The sequence below is a fragment of the Balaenoptera ricei genome, chromosome 20 (genome assembly GCF_028023285.1).
Source record: "Balaenoptera ricei isolate mBalRic1 chromosome 20, mBalRic1.hap2, whole genome shotgun sequence".
In the NCBI taxonomy this organism is placed as follows: Eukaryota; Metazoa; Chordata; class Mammalia; order Artiodactyla; family Balaenopteridae; genus Balaenoptera; species Balaenoptera ricei.
The window spans coordinates 1979175-1999367 of NC_082658.1; the positions used below are offsets into that span (position 1 = coordinate 1979175).

General features: G+C 47.0%; 1 protein-coding gene across 2 annotated transcripts in view; it reads left to right on the plus strand.

Annotated features, from left to right (window-relative positions):
• Positions 1-20193, plus strand: part of ARSG (arylsulfatase G) — a 116146-nt gene that overhangs the window by 36992 nt on the left and 58961 nt on the right. For both annotated transcript variants that reach the window (XM_059908522.1, XM_059908523.1), the window contains exon 2: positions 8255-8926. In XM_059908522.1, the coding sequence (XP_059764505.1) occupies positions 8709-8926 (218 nt within the window). In that variant the 5' untranslated portion in view covers positions 8255-8708. The remainder of the gene's footprint in view (positions 1-8254; positions 8927-20193) is intronic.

The window sequence follows — 20193 nt, forward strand, 5'->3', positions numbered from 1 at the left end:
TTGGTCTTATCCTTACTTCTGCCCCTGCTTCAGCCTCAGAGGTTCTCAGATAAAACTTAGCTCGGGGACTTCCCTGGTGGCTCAGTGGTTAAGAATCCACCCGCCAGTGCAAGGGACACAGGTTCGAGTCCTGGTCCGGGAAGATCCCACATGCAGCGGAGCAACTAAGCCTGTGCGCCACAACTGCTGAGCCCGCGTGCCACAACTACTGAAGCCCACGTGCCTAGAGCCCGTGCTCCGCAACAAGAGAAGCCACCACAATGAGAAGCCCGCACACTGCAAAGAAGAGTAGCCCCCGCTCACCGCAACTAGAGAAAGCCGGCACGCAGCAATGAAGACCCAACGCAGCAAACATAAACAAACAAACAAATAAATAAATTTATTTTAAAAAAACCAAACTTAGCTCGAATCTCTCTTAGCAGGCTTGGGCTGCCGTACCAAAACACCACAGACTGGGGGCTTACACACAGAACTTTGTTTCTCACAGTTCTGGAGGCTGGGAAGTCTAAGATCAAGATGCCGGCTGATTTGGTTCTTGGGGAGGACTCTCTTCCCGGCTTTCTCACAGCTGCCTACTTGCTGTGCCTCCATCTGTGAGAGAGAGAGAGAGAAAAAGCTCTCCCCTGTCTCTTCAAATAAGGGCACTAATCCCATCATGAGGGCTCCCCCCTCAATGACCTCCTCTAACCCTGATTGTCTCCCAAAGGCCCATCTCCAAAAACTATCCTATTGAGGGGTAAGCTTCCAACATAGGAATTTTGAAAGGACACCATCATTCAATCCATAATGGAATCCAACATATTTCATTGTAGAGGTGCAACAGATCTGGGGAAAGGATAAATCTGCAAAAATAGAAAAGACAGTAGGTAGCATTTAAGAGAAAGTTTTCCCTCTTCTCATGCAAAAATGACACAGGAAAAAATGAAGCTTTGACACATGAACCCCAATCAGTCTTCTTTTTCTTTTTTTACAAATTTATTTATTTATTTATTTTTGGCTGCGTTGGGTCTTCGTTGCTGTGCACGGGCTTTCTCTAGCTGCAGTGAGCAGGGGCTACTCTTCATTGTGGTGCGCGGGCTTCTCACTGCGGTGGGTTCTCTTGTTACAGAGCACCAGCTCTAGGCACGCGGGCTTCAGTAGTTGTGGCTCACGGGCTCAGTAGCTGTGGTGCACGGGCCTAGTTGCTCCGCGGCATGTGGGATCTTCCCGGACCAGGGCTCGAACCCGTGTCCCCTGCATTGACAGGTGGATTCTTAAACCACTGCGCCACCAGAGAAGCCCCAATCGGATTTTTGATGATACTAACAAATGATTGTTTATTTTAAAAATGGGGGCTTTACTAGAATTGCAATTATACTCTATTTTATTTTTTAATTTTTGAATGTTTTTTAAAGCCTTTATTGAATTTGTTACAATATTGCTTCTGCTTTATGCCTTGGTTTTTTGGCCGTGAGGCGTATGGGATCTTAGCTTCCCGACCAGGGATCGAACCTGCACCCCCTGCATTGGAAGGCGAAGTCTTACCCACTGGACTGCCAGGGAAGTCCCTGTGATTACATTTTAAAATAATTCTTATAATTTAGAGAGCCACATAGAAATGTTTGTTGATGAAGTTGTATGATATCTGAGATTTGTTTCCAAATAATCCAGTATAAGGGGAGGATAAGGGAAAGACAAGTAGGAGGGGAGACGGGTAAAACTAGACTGGCCCTGTGTTGATAACTGTTGAATCTAGATGTTGGGTAGGTATGTGTGAGTTTCTCAACTTCTGTATTTTGACAACTTTCATAACCAAAAGTTTAATAAGTAATAATAAACACTGCTTTGTAAAAAGTCGTTAAACATTTGGCAAACAGGCTTTAAGGGAGTGGATTTCAGGTAATTGACTGTAAGCCCTTTTCATTGGATCCCACCCCTCATGATTTTTCTTCTCAAGTGGAGGATGGAGTTTTATAGGAAGGATGTTATTCAGAGGCCCATCTACTCTCTCTGTTTTTCTGACCTGTGTTCAAGGACCCAGATATAATTTCTGCAGGGCTACTGAGTTTTAGATCCGTGGTGTGATGTCACCTCTGCTCTCCCAAGTTGGCTCCTGCCACATGGCTTCCTTCTGGGACAGTCCCAATAAGTGGTTCCAGCCTAAAGCCAGGCAGGATGTCATCTGTCCCTGTGGATGAGTTTCCTGGCATCCCTGGGGTCACAGAGGTTGATATTCCCAACAGGGTGCGGCTATAGGTATTCAAGCTTAAAATTTTTTTTTTAAATTATCTAAATGGAATTGCTCTCCCAGTTTGGATGGAGGTATTCAAAGATTTCTTTTGCTCCAGTTAGAAGATAAATGAGTCGGGGGATGTAACGTACAACAGGATGACTATAGTGAACCTGCCATGTGGAATATTTGCAAGTTGTTAGGAGAGTAGATTCTCAAAGTTCTCACTACAGGAAAAAAGCATTTGTTTTTCTTCTCTGTCTCTCTCTCTCTCTCTCTCATTTTCTTGTATCTATATGAGATGATGGATGGTAACTAAATTTACTGTGGTCATCATTTCACAATACATGTATGTCAAGTCATTATGCTGCATGCGTTAGACTTACACAGTGCTGTACGTCAAAGATATCTCAATAAAATGAAAAGAAATAAAGATGACAGAAAAAAGATTTCCTTTCCATCCTCTGGTGAGCTAAGACTGAGGCCCCGTACATATGCTCTAAGAAATCTTTCCGAGTTGGGCCAGCCCCAAACTGACATGTTGGGGTCTAGAGGCAAAGGGAAGGGGCCTTGAGGATGTTTATTACACGTAGACGTTAAATGACCATCTGATGTTGGCCACCAAGGTAACTGGATTCTCCTCTGCCCTTGGGCTTGGATGAGGGCGAGGCAAAATTGAAGGAGGTGCTCACCGTCAGGGCTGCGCTTACACGGTCAGGGCACCTGAGCTGGAGCGCCACCTCCTTAAGTTCTGCGCCCTGGGCACTTGGCTTGCCTCACCTGGACTCACCTGGGCTCACCTGGGCTCACCTGGGCTCACCTGGACTCACCTGGACTGCGGCAGTGACTCCTAATCTCCCAGTAGAGCAGCCAGAGGGATCCTGTTACGCTGAGTCGGAGCTTGCTCAAATCCTCTGGCTCCGGGGAGGCTGTCTTCCTCCCGATTCCAGCTAATCCGCGCCCTTCCTCACTCCGAGGCTGCTCCTGCGGCTTCTCGGCTGCCCTCACGTGCCCCAGCCCTGCGCCCTGCTGGGCTCTCTGCCCGCGGTGTCCCTTCCCTTCCCGACTGAACCTCCCAGCGGTGCAAAGCTTCCTCCCCTTCTCTCCTGGATCCACCTAGAAAGACCACCTTATCAGTGAGGCGGTCCCTGCCCTTCTTCTTTAACTCGCATCTGCTCACCGGCTCGCTCTCCCCAATCCCCCTCCTGTGGTGGTTTGCTCCCTGATGCGTTTCCTGGGTCCATGTCTTCCCCTCCTCCCCGCAGCAGGTAAGTGGCAGGAGGGCAGTGGGTTCTGTGTGTTATTCACTGCTGAACGCACAGCGCCCAGATGGAGACCTGTGCCTCGGTCCCCGTTCTCTGGGTGGATGACTGAAGGCACGGGGTTGGAGGGGGGGAATCATTTCCGACAGACGTGGGCAGCTGGTGCCCTGGGACCCCCGCGTGACTCCTGGCTGCAGCCAGCGCCCCCAGTGACCGTGGTCCGACTGGGCGGGTGAAACCACAGAGCTCTGCAGCCGGAGCTCACACTCCCTCTGCGCCTCTGTCTTTCTTGGCCTCAGCTCATCCGAAGCTTTGTCTTTGGAAAACCAACAGAGCCCTCTGCCAGAAAGGTCTGCCCGACTGTCTTGTTGCTTCAGCTGTTTGCAAGGCGCTCTTGCGGGCTGCTTGGCCACGGGGGGCCCACGGGGAGCCAGGGTCAGGTGATGGGCAGCCGGCCCGGGTGTGCAGCCTGCAGAGCGCATCTTCGGGGCAGCTCCTGCTTTCCAAGGCTCAGCCCTTCTGGCCCACAGCCCGCCTGTGAGTCGTTTCCGTGATGAGTACCCTTCCCCATCAGCAAGCCCGGAACCCAAAGGGAGGCCCAGCGGCCTTGCTCTACGGCGGGGTCGTGGAAAAGAGCGCAGACCATCGCAAAGCTGATTGGCAACCGGAGCTCCTGAGGACACGGGCAGGGTTGGTGCTCGCGCCCAGCAGAGCCCATCCCAGTCAGCTCAGATGGACCTGCCTTGGCGGTGTGTGTGGAGCACCTTCCAGCCCAGTGGAAAGAGGGGTGAAGGCTGTATTTGTCAAACGCTCCCCCTTCTTCCTAAGCCCCCAGGAGTGCTCCTTGCCTGTGTCCACTCTCCCTTCTTTTATTTACTTGGCTGCGTCGGGTCTTAGTTGCAGCGCGCGGGCTCTCTAGTTGTGGCACGTGGGCCTAGTTGCCCCGCGGCATGTGGGATCTTAGTTCCCCGACCAGGGATCGAACCCGTGTCCCCTGCATTGGAAGGCAGATTCTTAACCACTGGACCCCCAGGGAAGTCCTCACTCTCCCTTCTGAGATGGGGAGTGTGATGTGTAAAGAAAGTTTGGGAAAGTAGCCTCAGATAAGACACTGAGCCCATAGTCCTTAAAAAACGATCTTTAAAAAAGATCTTGGATCTTTAAAAAAAAAAAAAAAAAGCACAACGACCCAGCTTTATTGAAGTAGGATCGACAAATAAAAATTATATACAATGTGATGTTTTGATATACACATACATTATAAAATGATGACCACAATCAAGCTAATTTAACACATCCGTCACCTCACATAGTTACCTTATAAATTTTTTTGGTGGTGGAAACATTGAAGATCTACTTTCTTTGCAAAATTTCAACTATGTAATACAGTTTTACAAACTCTAGTCACCATGCTATACATTAGATCCAGTCACCATGCTATACATTAGATCCCCAGAAGTGATTGATTCTTTTTTTTTTTTTTTTTAATATTTATTTATTTATTTGGCTATGTTGGGTCTTAGTTGCAGCACGTGGCATCCTCGTTGCCCCGTGTGAGGTATTCGTTGCGGCATGCGGGATCTTTAGTTGTGGCATGCGAACTCCTCGCTGTGGCAGGCATCTAGTTCCCTGACCAGGGATCGAACCCGGGCCCCTTGCGTTGGAAGCGGAGTCTTAGCCACTGGACCGCCAGGGAAGTCCCAGAAGTGATTGATTCTATGTAACTGTTTGTTTGTACTTTGACAAACTCCCTTCCACCTGCCCCACCCCCCAGCCCCTGGCAACCATCATTCTCCTCTCTGCTTTTGTGAGCTCTACTTTTTTAGATTCCACATATAAGTGAGATCATGTGGTATTTGTCTTTCTGTGCCTGGCTTATTTCACTTCACATAGTATCCGCCAGGTTCATCCAGGTTGTTATGCATGGAGAAGAATCTCCTTCTTTTTTAAGGCCCAGTAATTCCATTATGTGTGTACAATGCACACAGCACATTTTCTTTACCTATTCACCCATTACTGGATACTTGGGCTATTGTGAATAATGCTGCAATAAACATGGGGGTGCCAGTAGCTCTTCAAGATATTAATTTCATTTCCTTTGGATATAGACCCAGAAGTGGGATTGCTGGATCATATGGTTGGTCTATTTTTAATTTGAGGAACCTCCATACTGTTTTCCATAATGTCAGCTTGGATCTTAATCAAGGTCTGTGGCTTGAAGTCCATTCTTTGAATGTCTGACTTGCTTTTTCCCTTTAGTTAAAAACAATAAGTGGGGAAAGGATTAAGTGTCTCCCTGGAGGTGTGGGCGTGAAGGCTAGGGCAATGGTGTACTGGCTAAATTAGCTTATTTCCATGCCATAAAAATTTTAAGTATTAATGATTCTGTTTGAAAACCTCAGAGGAATGTTTTATCCACAGAATTCTTAAGAAAAACAATCTGTTTACTTATGTTCCCACCTTAATTTTAACTTCCTTCTTAAGTGGTTTTTTCTGCCCCCCCGGGGCGTTTTGTGTTGGGTCATTCTGCAATGCATTGTGGGTGAAGAATGAGGCCGCTCTGGTGTTCCAAGCTAAGTAGCTTTAGGAAGAAAAGCTCCCTGCCACTGTTGCTCATGGTCAGAAGCCAGTAGAATAAGGCAGGTCAACAAGTGTTTGTTAGGCACCCTGCTTGTGCAAAGCCTCTTTCTTCTAGAAAGGGAGAAGTCTTTGGGGCCTCAAGATCAACAAATACCAGTTGAATCTAATTGAGTTTGAAATAATAACTTTCCTTTTGGAAAACAGAAGAATTTGCGTTGCTGAACAATTGATTCATTGCCCTCCAGATGACATGACTGTTGACTCGGAATTCCTTTTATTTTGATTAAGTGCATAGCTGCCTATCCTTTTGACTTTATCTGGATCTTCCAGAACTTACATACCTCCAACCACTCCCATCCATCTGGGTTGGCCACTGGGTTGGCTGGCTGGCTTGGTCGGCTGTGCATTCCTTCCTCAAGGGCAGGGATACACAACTGGAAATGGCATCTGTCATAACCCCAGCCCTACTAGCACCTTTATATATTAGTATTACTGTTATTTTTTGAAGAATGTGACTGTTCATTTATTTATTTATTTATTTATTTGGTTGTGCTGGGTCTTAGTTGTGGCTGGCGGGCTCCTTAGTTGTAGCATGCGAACTCTTAGTTGCGGCGTGCATGTGGGATCTAGATCCCTGACTGGGGATTGAACCCGGGCCCCCTGCATTGGGAGTGCGGATTCTTAACCACTGCACCACCAGGGAAGTCCCGCATCTTTATATATTATAACTTGGTTCTCCTTTAATGGGTTGGGTGTTCCATGGAGGTTTTTAAAATCTGATCCAGAATTTCAAGTCTATGTCTCCTTACTAACCTAGTCAATTTAGGGCTTTTAGGTGAACTAGGGGTAATATGGTTTTATTCTGTGTTTCCATTTGCAACCTGCAGTTGAAAGCATAACCTTCCATTTCTGTCTTTCAAAACTCAACCTGATTTATTGTTTTGTGTTTTTCCGCTGAAGCTGAATCATCTCTAGCTAGGTCTCTAGTTAGGTTAAGTATCAGTTAGGTTAATCACCTCCAGTTATGTTAGTTTTCTTCTCGGACCAGAATCTGGATATTTTTTCCTAAGCATCTTGCTACTCAAAATGTAATCTAAAGGCTATGTTAGAAATACAGACCCCAGGTCCCAGCCTCACCTACTGAATCTACATTTTAATAAAATCTCCAGCTGATTTGTATGTACATCTAAATGTGAGAAGCACCGGTTGAGCATGTTCTTAAGATTTTCTTATTAAAAATTACATTGTCAAGATGTAAAGGGACACATTTCCGTTAAACATTTTTTGGACATTTTTTCCTAACATTTTATTATGAAACATTTCAAACATACAGCAAAATGGAAAGAGTTCTACAGTGAGCTCCCTAGACTGTCCACCTAGATTCTACCATTAACTGATTTTTTTTCCTTTCCTTTTCTTCCCAATTAATTTCTATCAAGAATTTTATATAGAGGGACTTCCCTGGTGGTCCAGTGTTTAAGACTCCGAGCTCCCGCCGCAGGGGGCCTGGGTTCAATCCCTGGTCCAGGTACTAAGATCCCTCATGCCACACGGTGTGGCAAAAAAGCAAAAACAAAACCAGACTGCTCCTTTATTGGGGAATTCCCTGGCGGCCCAGTGGTTAGGACTCAGCACTCTCACTGCCGAGGGCCCAGGTTCAATCCCTGGCCGGGGAACTAAGGTGCGGCCAAAAAGAAAAAAAAAAAGAATTTTATATAGAAATGCTAGTTTACAGCATGACTGTTAGAAAGAATCATGTCTTGGTAATAAGGTAATAAGGGTCTCACCCTTTCTTCTAGAATCCTTGATGGTTTTGACAAGGTCACACTCAGTTTGGGAATGTCTTGTGAATCAGAGAAGCACAGTGAGGTAGGAGTCGGGGACCAGGGGGATTTCACACAGTGCGGTGCTTGTCCTTGCCCCTCTGTCCGGAACACGGGGCCTCAGAATGTTCTCCTCTATACGGTGAGCGGGTTATGAGAGATCATCTCTACTGTTGCTTCCAACCCTGTAATTATAGGTCTATTGCAAATATCAGCATCACTGTTTCTCAGGTGGAGAAAGCAATGAACCTGTTCAGTAGTCGAATAAGAAGGAAAACATCTGTCGGCCTGGAAAAGTGATTATTTCCTAAGCTACTGAGTAAAACACAGCTGCGCTGGCAGTTTTAACTCTGTTTTCTCATCAATTTCTGTTCTTTCAGGAAACCTTACAGACACACGAAGCCTTCAACCATCTGGAACTCAGAAACTCAACTGGGACTGACTGTGGCTTCTAGACTGTCCAGGTGTTCTGCAGATGTGAAAATTTATCCCGCACTCGCCAGCTGGAGCCCCGAATGGATGCAAGGCTTGTGCTCCGGCTCTCACATCTCTGAGCACAGAGGGGTCATTTCCTAAGTGGCCAAAGAGCAGTTGTTGACACTGAGGTCTGATTGCTGCACACGACCCGTCACCTTACGGGGCTGGGCTGGAGAAAGTCAAGTTCAGGGTTGTGTGTTTCCCGACTCTCTTGAATCACGATTCCAGACGGGGGCCTCATTTCTGTAGCGCCCACCATCCCTGTGGGCATCACCACCACCACCGTCACCGCCAGCAGCTTCTTGCCAACTCCACCACTGCACCACTCCACACAGCTGGAATCCTCCCCTGATCGCCATGGCCTGGCCTTTCCTAAAGGTTTTGTTGGTGGGGGTGAGTTTCCTGGGATGTCTTTATCCTCTCGTGGATTTTAGCTTCAGTGGGGAAACAAGAGACCAGAAACCGAATTTCGTGATCATTTTGGCAGATGACATGGGGTGGGGTGACCTGGGAGCAAACTGGGCAGAAACGAAGGACACTGCCAACCTTGATAAGATGGCTGCAGAAGGAATGAGGTGAGTCCTGAGATGCCAGGAGATGCCAAGCCAGCATCTCTTTGGATATTTTATCCTGACTCTTTTGGGGGGAGGGGGCCGCATAAAGCACTTAAAGAGCAATTGATGGGTCCATGTTGATTTAATTAATTGATTGATGGCTTTGGTTTGAAGCCAGTACAGCATCATGAAGGAATCCATCCGTCCATCCGTCCATCTGTCCATACGATAACTGTTTTTTATTTGGCCACGCTGCACGGCTTGTTGGGATCTTAGTTCCCTGATCAGGGATCGAACCTGGGGCCCCGGCAATGAGAGCACTGAGTCCTAACTGCTGGACTTCCAGGGAATTCTGATAATACTTGTTCTGTGTGTGTCTGTGTGTGTGTGTGTGTGTGTGTGTGTGTGTGTGTGTGTGTGTGTGTGTATTGGGAGCTGGGAACACAAAGGTGAACAAATAACAATCCTTGCCCTCAAGCTCTCATAGTGGAGACAGGTTGAAAGGAAAGTACAGATTACAATCTAGTCCGAGAGGCTGCATCAGGAATTTTTGGAGTCTGTGGGGAGGGTGTGGACCCCAGCCTGGGGGTTTAAGGGAGAAGGTGCCCTTGAAGAGTGACTGAAAGTCAGCGGGGCGCATGAAGGCCAAAGGACTTTCTTATCTGTGAGCGGACAGGACTTACTGGTCCATTTAAGGCGCACTTAACGCTAAGGGACCACAAAAGGGGAGGAGGTGTATATCTGAACTGGTCGAAGTTTTATGAATATTTTAGATCGGTTTTCTTCTTGGGCTGACGTTGATCTGACTGGCCCGCTCAGATCCCACCTGCCTGGGTTAAACCCCTCCTGTTGGCTCCGTGGGAATCATCCCAACCGGCTGGTTAGGACAACACATGGGGTGTCTCTGGAGTTTCAGCCACTTGCATCCTTAAGCCGGGAACTTTCCCCTGAGATAGGGACCCTTGGTGTCCCTGCGTCTGGTCTCACCCTCTCCAATCCGTCCTCCTCACCTCAGCCAAGGTGAACTTTCTAGAAACACTTCTCTGCTTCCAATCCTTCAAAGGCATTTGGTGACCCTAAGAATAAAATCCAAACTCCAAAGAACAGTGTACAAGCCCGGCCCATCCTCTGCACCGGTCCTCTGCACTGGTCCTCTGCACGGCCCCTCCTGTCTGATGGCTTCTTTAGCTGTTGCCTCCCTCTGTTTGGGCCTCACCTATGTGATTAGTTCTTCTTCTTCTTTTTTTTTAAATTTAATTTTTATTTTATATTAGAGTATAGTTGATTTACAATGTGGTGTTAGTTTCAGGTGTGCAGCAAAGTGATTCAGTTATACATATACATATACCCATTCTTTTTTTTTTTTTTTTACTTAAAAAAAATTTATTTATTTATTTTTGGCTGTGTTGGGTCTTCGTTTCTGTGCGAGGGCTTTCTCTAGTTGCGGCAAGCGGGGGCCACTCTTCATCGCGGTGCGCGGGCCTCTCACTGTCGCGGCCTCTCTTGTTGCGGAGCACAGGCTCCAGACACGCAGGCTCAGTAGTTGTGGCTCACGGGCCTAGTTGCTCCGCGGCATGTGGGATCTTCCCAGACCAGGGCTCGAACCCGTGTCCCCTGCATTAGCAGGCAGATTCTCAACCACTGTGCCACCAGGGAAACCCCTACCCATTCTTTTTCAGATTCTTTTCCTACACAGGTTATTACAGAATATTGAGCAGAGTTCCCTGTGCTGTACAGTAGGTCCTTGTTGGTTATCTATTGCATTGATACATATAGTGATTAGTTCTTCTTGATGCACTTTCCACTACTCCTGTTTTAGTTTCTACTCACCATCTGGTTCCTAACTCCACATGAGGTCCTCAGGAACCCTTTCTTGGATGCCTCAGGTGTACCTTTGCTGCTCTCCATGGTGACTGCTTAGCCACTTGTGTTGGGTTCAACAGCGTCACCCCCAAATTCATGTCTACGCAGAGCCTCAGAACGTGACCTTATTTGGAAATAGGGTCCTTGCAAATGTCATTAGTTAAAGACCTCTGTGATATCCTACTTGATTTAGAGTGGTCCTAAATCCAACGACCGGAGTCCTTGTAAGAAGAGGAGGGGACACAGAGGGACGTGCAGCAGAGAAGGTGACGTGAAGATGGGGGCAGAGGATGGGGTGATGTGCCTACAAGCCAAAGTCACCACCAGAAGCTGGAGAGAGGCCTGGGACGGACTCTCCCTCTGAGCCTCCAGAAGGAACCAACCCTGCTGCCATCTTGATTTCAGACTTCTCGCCTCCTGAATCGTGAGAGAATACATTCCTATCATTGTAAGCCACCCAGTTTGTGGTAATTTGTTATGGCAGCCACAGGAGATTATACACTGCCCTTCTAGCTCTGGGCTTCAGGAAGAAAAATGCCTCGTCTCTTCTTCCACCCTTGTATTCCTAGCACGGTGCCCGGCTCCTAGTAGGCTATTCAGAAGTATTTGTTCGTTAGTAAATGGGCTTCAGGAGTTCAGGGTGCTTTGAAATGTCACCCCAAATTTTGCATGTCAGATTTTTTTTTTCTCCCTAGGGTTGAGTGTTAGTGCAGAGCATTTAACAGATCCTCAAAGGGAACTGGGTTGCCAAGTGCTTAAGAACTTCTGCTTTTCGTGTCGAGTGGGTTTGTGGGGAAATATCTGGCCCATTATTTAAACCGCAATTTGTGAGCCTCGGGATTCTTCTTATGAGCTGTCCCCACCTGCACGCTCTCAGCTGAGCGGAAAGGGCATCTCGGGGACCAGAGCAAACACAGTTGGGTGGGCTCTGCTACTTCTTCCTCCCTTGGATGAAAATATTCTCTCCATCGGAGCCTTGTGACTGTGGCCAGGCAGACAGCCCTCTGGCCTGAGGTTGACGGCTTTTCACCCTGTGCTTTGTTGACAGGAAAGCAAGCTTCCTGTGAGGCCAGGGATTGATTCATCACGGGCTTTTCCCTGCCTACTCACCGCCAGTGGGGAACCATGACTTTCAGAAAGAACGCTTATTGCCAAACAGGGGCTAAGGGTGACTTGAGAAACTATCTTTTCTATTGTCTCCCTTTTATTAGTGTGTTCGTTTCCTAGGACTGCCACAACAAATTACTACAGATTAGGTGGCCTGTGTGAAAAAGAACGAAATATTGGGACTTCCCTGGCGGTCCAGTGGTTAAGATTCCGCGCTCCCACTGCAGGGGGTGCGGGTTCGATCCCTGGTCAGGGAACTAAGACCCCACATGCTGCACATGTGGGATCTTAGTTCCCACGTGTGGGGAAAAAAAAAAAAGAATGAAATAGTGCCATTTGCAGCAACATGGATGGACCTAGAGATGATCATACTAACTGAAGTAAGTCAGGCAGAGAAAGACAAATACCATATGCTTTCACTTATATGTGGGATCGAAAATATGACACAAATGAACTTATCTACGAAACAGAAACAGACTCACAGACGTAGAGAACAGACTTGTGGTTGCCAAGGGGGAGGGGTGGTGGGGGAGGGATGGAGTGGGAGTTTGGGATTAGCAGATGCAAACTATTATATAGAGGATGGATAAACAACAAGGTCCTACTGTAGAGCACAGGGAACTGTATTCAATATCCTGGGATAAACCATGATGGAAAAGAATATGAAAAAGAATATATATATATATGTATAACTGAATCACTTTACTGTACACCTGAAACTAGCACAACACGGTCAATCAACTAGACTTATAAGAAAAATTAGTGGCCTCAGATGGGCCACTAGTCATATTTATCCTCTCAGAGTTCAGAGGCTGGAAGTCCCAAATCAAGGCATAAGCGGGGTTGGTCCTTCTGGAGGCTCAGAAGGAGAGTCCGTTCCAGGCGTCTCTCCTGGTTTCTGGTGACTGCCAGCAGCCCTTGGCTTGCAGCCTCACCCCTGCGTCATCCACCTCCACAGCTCACATACCTCCCTGCGTGTGTGTCTAAACCTCCCTCTTGTAAGGACACCAGTCATTGGCGTTAAGGCTCATCTTAATCCAGTATGACCTCATCTCAACTTGGTCACGTCTGAAAAGACCCTATTTCCAAATAAGGTCACGTTCACAGGTTCTGGAATGATATGAAATCTGGGGAGACACGATTCAACCCAGAGACATTACTGCTACACATATAATTTGTACTACACCCAGAATACTATAATTAGCCATTATACGACCCATATCTGTGCCTCTGCTCCTAACATAGTCTGAAACGCAGCACCTACTCATGAGATGTTTGTTGCTTTGAAGATTAAGCATCCTGCTTAAGAGGGCAGGCTCTGGTGCCACATGGCTTGGGTTCAAATCCCAGCTCTAATACTTTCCACCTGTATGACCCTGGACGGGCCACCTCATTCCTCAGAGGTTTGCTTTCATTTTTTGCAAGGGGGCAATGGTAGCACCCACCTCATAGGATGTTGTGAGGGTTACATGAAGAATTAGCTATGTAAGCATTAGCACAGAGCCTGGCACACCATAGACACAGATAAATGTTAGCTACGGTTATTTTTGTTATTGTTATGAGAAACAATATCCATCTGCATTGTCAGTGTGAATTTGCTACTCTGCCTATGGAAAGGTCTAAGTGATAACTCATGGAAGGAGGAACGGGGTCCAGGGACAAACCCCAGTAAATCTCTACGTGGACCGTGCACGCCGGGCCAACAGCTGTATTTGAATCAACCCAACAGCTGTGACAGTAACTAACCCGTACCAGTGCTTGCAAGGCACCAGGCTCTGGGCATCGCCCCGTTCAGGTCGTTCAACCACCTGATGCTTCTCTTCTTTCACAGATGAGGAAATCCAGGTAGTAACTCGCCCAGAGTTAGCGAGTGGCTGAATCAACGTGCTCTCACTCTAGAGCCTTATCGTTAAGGGCTGGGAGGTTGAGGTGAATTTACCGAGAGTGTCCTTCAAGGCCTGGGCTGGCTTTGCCACGAAGAGGGAAGGAGGCCGTCAAAGGAGGTGCAGATTAGAGTCTCCATAGTTCCTCTCCTTCTGGAGCTGACAAAGGATCTCTGTGCCGTGAAGGTGGAAGAGGCAACTGAGAGACGTGGTTGAGATGTCAGTCACTGATGCAGCCATTGGACAGGAGACTCCACCGGCCGAGAGCGTGTGGTTGCCAAGGCTGCAGATGCCTGCGATCTCCCCCTGCTGGCTCTGACTTCATCTCCAAGCCCCTCCCCACGTTCCGTCTGCCTCAGGGCCTTTGCACTGGCTGTTCCTTCCCTCTTCCTGGCAAGCTCTCCCCTCAGGCTCTGAGTGGCCGGTCAGTCTCGGCTCCAGTGTCACATCCTGGAGGAGGCCTCTCTGACCTCCCTAACCCTTCACCAAGCGTGTCTCTCACTTTTTCTCCTGATTTGTTTCCATGACCCATATCACCACCGACATGATCTTTGTTTACTTCTTTATTGCCTGTCTCTCATCCTGGAATGTCAGCCCCCTAGAGGAACCATCTAATCTATCTTGTTCATGGCTCCAGTGCTTAAAACAATGCCTGGAGCATGGTAGGTGCTCGACAAAATCTGTGTGCCTGGGTTCGGACTTCTGGATCTAAGCTTCTGGACAGGCAGAGGCGAGTTAACCGCAGCGGGACTTGGAACCAAGCTGCCCGACTCTGTCACTTACTAGCTCAGGGACACCAGGCTCGTGACTAAACTTTGCTGGGCCTCAGTCTGACCATCTGTAAGATGGGACAGTAGTGGCATCATCGTGGGTCATTTTGAGGAGGAAATGGGTTAAGTCCTGTAAGACGGCAGCAGGTCCCTGGTAGGTGTGGGCGCTTATGTGTCCCCTGAACCTTGGGCTCTGCTGCCCTGGTCTCCTCCCATCCCCCTCCCTTGGCTGGAGGGTCAAGCATGTTGGCTCAGCTTTTGTTCCAGAAGCTCCTCCCTCTGTCTGTGCTGGACCCTCATCCTTCCCCAAGCTGGGCCGTGAGACTCAGCTGTCCTCTGGGAATCTGCTTGATTCTGCTCATTCCTCCACCAAGTCCCCAAGTCATTTTTCTTCCTTCCTCCCTTCCTCCCCTCCTTCCTTCCTTCCTTCTTCCCTTCCTTCCTTCCTGCCACGTGGCACGTGGGATCTTAGTTCCCCGACCAGGGATTGAACCAGGGGTCCCAGCAGTGAGAGCGCTGGGTGGGAGTCCTAACCACTGGACCATCAGGGAAGTCCCCGTTCATGTTTTTTTCAATCTATGGTCGATGCAATTTGCCAGTTTTGTGGTCAGAAGAGGCACCATTCACAACATAATTATGATGTCATCATGGTTGCAAGAAAAAGGAATCCTTGGGGAAAGAAAATCACAATTTGGGACTTCCTGGGCGGTCCTGTGGTTAGGACTCTGAGCTCTCACTGCTGGGGCCCCGGGTTCAATCCCTGGTCCGGGAACTAAGATCCCACAAGCTGCATGGTGCGGCCGGGGGAAAAAAAAGAAGCAACATTTTCAGAGCCTTGGTTTTGGGGTCCCTTTTCAGACTTCCTAAACTCCAGTTCCACGGAGATAGAATAGGGGTTGCGGCCTAAGACCCCATGGCCTTGAACTCGTTTCCAGCAGCTCACATCGGAGAGCGCCCACATCACACATCACGTGGGGGAAACTGGGGCCCAGAGAGAAATGAAGAGTTTTTGCTCTTACAGTCAGCTCTCTGACATGTAGGTGCGGGTTATCCAGCTTGCAGATTCACCACATTAAACAATTTATGATGATGATGATGAACAATTTTTTTTTTGACTAGCATTTTTCGGGATCCACTTTAATGAGGTCCAGTTTACATATGATCAAATGCCCCCATTTTATTTTTATTAAGAAAAACATTTTATTGATTGATTTAATCTTTGGCTGCGTTGGGTCTTAGCTGTGGCGCATGGGATCTTTGTTGCGACCCGCGGGGTCTTTCACTGTGGTGCTCGGGCTCTTCATTGCGGCGTTCGGGCTTCTCCATAGTCGAGGCGGGCGGGCTCAGTAGTTGTGGCTCGGGCTTCATTGCTCCGCGGCATGTGGGATCTTAGTTCCCCGACCAGGGATCGAACCCGCGTCCCCTGCATTGCAAGGCGATTCTTAACCACCGGACCACTGGGGAAGTCCCAAATGGCCCCGTTTTAAAAGTACATTTTGGTGAGGGTTTTTTTTTTTTAATTTATTTTTTATTGAAGTATAGTTGACTTACAATGTTGTGTTAATTTCTGCTGTACAGCAAAGTGATTCACTTATACATATACATACATTCTTTTTCATATTCTTTTCCATTATGGCTTATCACAGGATACTGAATATAGTTCCCTGTGCTCTACAGTAGGACCTTGTTGTTTATCCATTCTATATTTACCAGTTTGCATCTGCTAATCCCAAACTCCCAGTCCATCCCTCCCCCATCCCCCTCCCCCACCTTGGCAACCACCAGCCTATTCTCTATGTCCCTGATTCTGTTTCTGTTTCATAGATATGTTCATTTGTGTCATATTTTAGGTTCCATGTATAAGTGATATCATATGGTATTTGTCTTTCTCTTTCTGACTTATTTCACTTAGTATGATAATCTCTAGTTGCATCCATGTTGCTGCAAATGGCATTAGGTCATTCTTTTTTTTGGCTGAGTAGTATTCCGTTATATATATGTATGTACCACATCTTCTTTATCCATTCGTCTGTCGATGGACATTTAGGTTGTTTCCATGTCATGGCTATTGTAACTAGTGCTGCAGTGAACACTGGGGTATGTGTATCTTTTTGAATTATGGTTTTCTTTGGATATATGCCCAGGAGTGGGATTGCTGGATCATATGGTAGTTCTATTTTTAGTTTTCTGAGGAACTTCCATACTGTTTTCCACAGTGGCTGCACCAACTTACATTCCCACCAAGAGAATGGTAAACAATTTATTTGTGAAACACATGAAAGCTGCCGCATCTCTTTCTCAGGGGGCATTGCTGTTTGGGGCTCCCTATGTCCAGAGATGGCCCACATGTGCACTGCAGGGCAGTAAGGCCTCCTGCCCTTGTCAGTAGCTTCAACAGCCAACGTGTCTCGCCTTCGACATTGTGGGCTCCCGTTTTGCCAGTGTCCTGTGCAAATCTGAGCTGGGCAGTGCTGTTGAACATTTGCAAGTTTAAAAATGATATGATAACCAGAAGAAAATCGAAATGTTGGAATTTCAGTGAAAATGCCAGGGACTTCGTAATCCACTAAAACCTAAACTTTTCAAGCACTTAGAAAACTTGCATCACAATAGGGGTTAGAGGAGTGCATTGCTCATACTTTAAAAAAGAGAAAAGGACAAATACCCTTCATGGGCATCTCAGCCAGCATTTCAAGTGGTCTGAACAATGTTTAAATCTCTGCGAGAACCCAGTGGATGAGCTTGATAATGCGGCACTAGTTTGGGTCTTGCCCACAGAGCATCCAGGGAAAGGCTGGTGCTAGTTTTGAAACAGGAGGGAAGGGGGTAGGGCAAAACCTTTAAAAGAATGACATAGTCCAAGGACACTACATAAACTGATTAGAACCAAATAGGTCCAAGATGGCAGACAGGTCGACTTCCACTTGACCTTGAGCCTCAGTATACACTCACTGTAACACATCAGCAAGCTAAATGACACACCCACAGGTACAATGACAGTTCCAAGGCAGACAAGTTGACCTCCACTTGACCTTGAGCCTCAGTATACACTCACTGTAACACATCAGCAAGCTAAATGACACACCCACAGGTGCCATGACAGTTCCAAGGCCGACCATAAAGATCAAAAAGTGGGCAGTGGCCCAATTTCTGGAAATCCCCACCCCTCCCCCAAAATAACTGGAATACTCCTCCCACGCATTAGCCTATGAAATTACCCACCCCTATAAAAACTGACAACCCCATACCCTGGGGCTGCTCTTGCCTTCTGAGATGGCCCACACTCTGGAGTGTGTTTCTCTCTAAATAAATCCACTTCTTACTTATTACCTTGTCTCTCACTGAATTCTTTTTGCGATGAGACATCCAGAACCTGAGCTTCATTAAGTCCTGAGACCAGGTGTGTGATCTCGGTTAAAAGACCGTGCGTTCAAGTCCCAATGTGAGTTGCGTGGTTTCAGTTTCACCTGTGATGAGCGAGCAACGTATTTCTTGAAAATTCTTGGGTTGAGAAGTAACTTGAATAAGTCTCCTGGCTGGGTGACTGGGTTCAAGCAATGCCTTAGGCTGTCCAAACTGGGATTTGAGGACCTGAGCGGTGATGAGCCATAGGTGTCTCGGAGGGAGGAGGATGACCAGTGACAGTGGGACAGCAGTGGCCCCACCGGCGAAGCCCAGATACCGTCCACTCACTTAAGGTGTCTGCCAGGCTGGCTCAGAAATGAAGTTGGCAGTGTATCGTTTCTTTTTTAATTTTATTTTTCTTTTTTCTTCCAGTGCTACTGAGATACAGCACTGTATGCGTTTAAGGTGTACAGCATGATGATTTGACTCACGTCATGAAATGACCACAGTGAGTTCAGTGAACATCCATTGTCTCACAGAGATACAACATTAAAAAAATAGAAAAACATTTTTTTCTTTGTGATGAGAACTCAGGGTTTTGCTCTCTCAAAATACATAACGTATATAACGCACAGCAGCGTTAATTATATTGATCATGTTGTACATTCTATTCCTGGCACTTATTTATCTTGTAACTGGAAGTTTGTGCCTTTTGACCCCGTCATTCAATCTTTGGCACACACTCCCTCCACCCTGTAACCACAAATCTGATCTCTTTTTTCTGAGTTTGTTTTTGAAGTACAATTGTTACTGAATGCAAGCTTGTGTGCCCGGTGCCCAATGAGGCCAAACCAACCAAAAAGTTCAGATGCCCAAAACACAGGGAGGCCAAACCAACTGAAAATCAGTCAAGAGTTTGGAGCAGAAAAAGGTTTGTTACAGGGCCAAGCAAGGTGAACGGGTGGCTTGTGCTCAAAAAACCCGAATTCCCTGATGGTTCTGGGGGAGAAGTTTTTACAGGCAAAATTCGGGATGAGAGCTGCAGGGCGTGTGGCTTTCTTCTGATTGGCTGGTGGTGAGGTAACAGGGCCGGGCTCCAGGGATCTGGTGCTCATCCTGAAGTTGGCTAGGTGTGGGAGTTCCTACAGAAGAGCTGGAAGATATATTGTTATGTATATTGTTTGAGGGAGAACCAGGACCTGCCCCAAGGCTTCACTACTCTTTCTTGACTGCCCCTCCCTTGCTTCTGCATCCCCTCCCTTCCCTGATTAACAACTATTTGAATCTGACCTTTGGAACTCAGGGAAGGTCAAGGAGGCTGGATGAAGCCTATTTCCTACAAACAAGAAATGGGGGACATGGAAAGGCTTTTGTGCCCAGGAGTGCCCCACGGGTTCCTGCTTGTTTTCGTAATTCACCTACAAGCCTATGTTATTTCCTGGTGCACAGCAGAGCAATTTGCTATTTCTGTACATATCGAAATGATCATCATGATAAGTCTATTTGTCATCTGTCACCACACAAAGGTATTACATAGTTAGTGATTATTCCTCACACTGTACTTTTCATACCTGTGACTCATTTATTTTGTAACTGGAAGTTTGTCCCTCTTAATTTTCCTCACCCATTTCATTCATCCCTTCTCCCCTTGGGCAACAACCTGTTTGTTCTCTGTATCCATGACTCCGTTTCTGTTTTGTTATGTTTGTTCATTTGTTTTCTTTTTTACATTCCACATATAAGTAAAATCACACAGTAATTGTCTTTTTCTGTCTGACTTACTTCACTGAGTGTAATATTGTCTAGGTCCATCCATGTTGCTGCAAATGGCATTATTTCATTCTTTTTTATGGCTGAGTAATATTCCACAGTGTGTATATACCACATCTTCTTCATCCATTCCTCTGTCGATGGACACTGAGATTGCTTCCATATCTTGGCTACTGTAAATAGTGCTGCAATGAACATAGGGGTGAAGGTGACAGTATATTGTACATACGTTTCCTTCTGTAAATTGATGTGTAATCTGTTAACTGTGTACCTTGATTTCTCTTCCTCCCTGCTTCACGCCTTCTCTGCCCTCATTTTAATTTTGAGTCAAGTCCCGGCAGCACTGAGAGTTCTAGGCAGTGGCTGAGCCTGGAATCAGAGATCAACGTTCACCCCGGGTAGGTCAGAGGCTCCAGGCGCTTGAGGCGGTTTCTCTAAAGGGCCCCCGTGAGGAATGAACTGAGCTGTCAATGCAGTCAAAAGCCGGGTGCGACTTCTTTTTTCAGAATTGACTTTTTGCAGAAATTCATGTACTATGTTACCTCTCAGG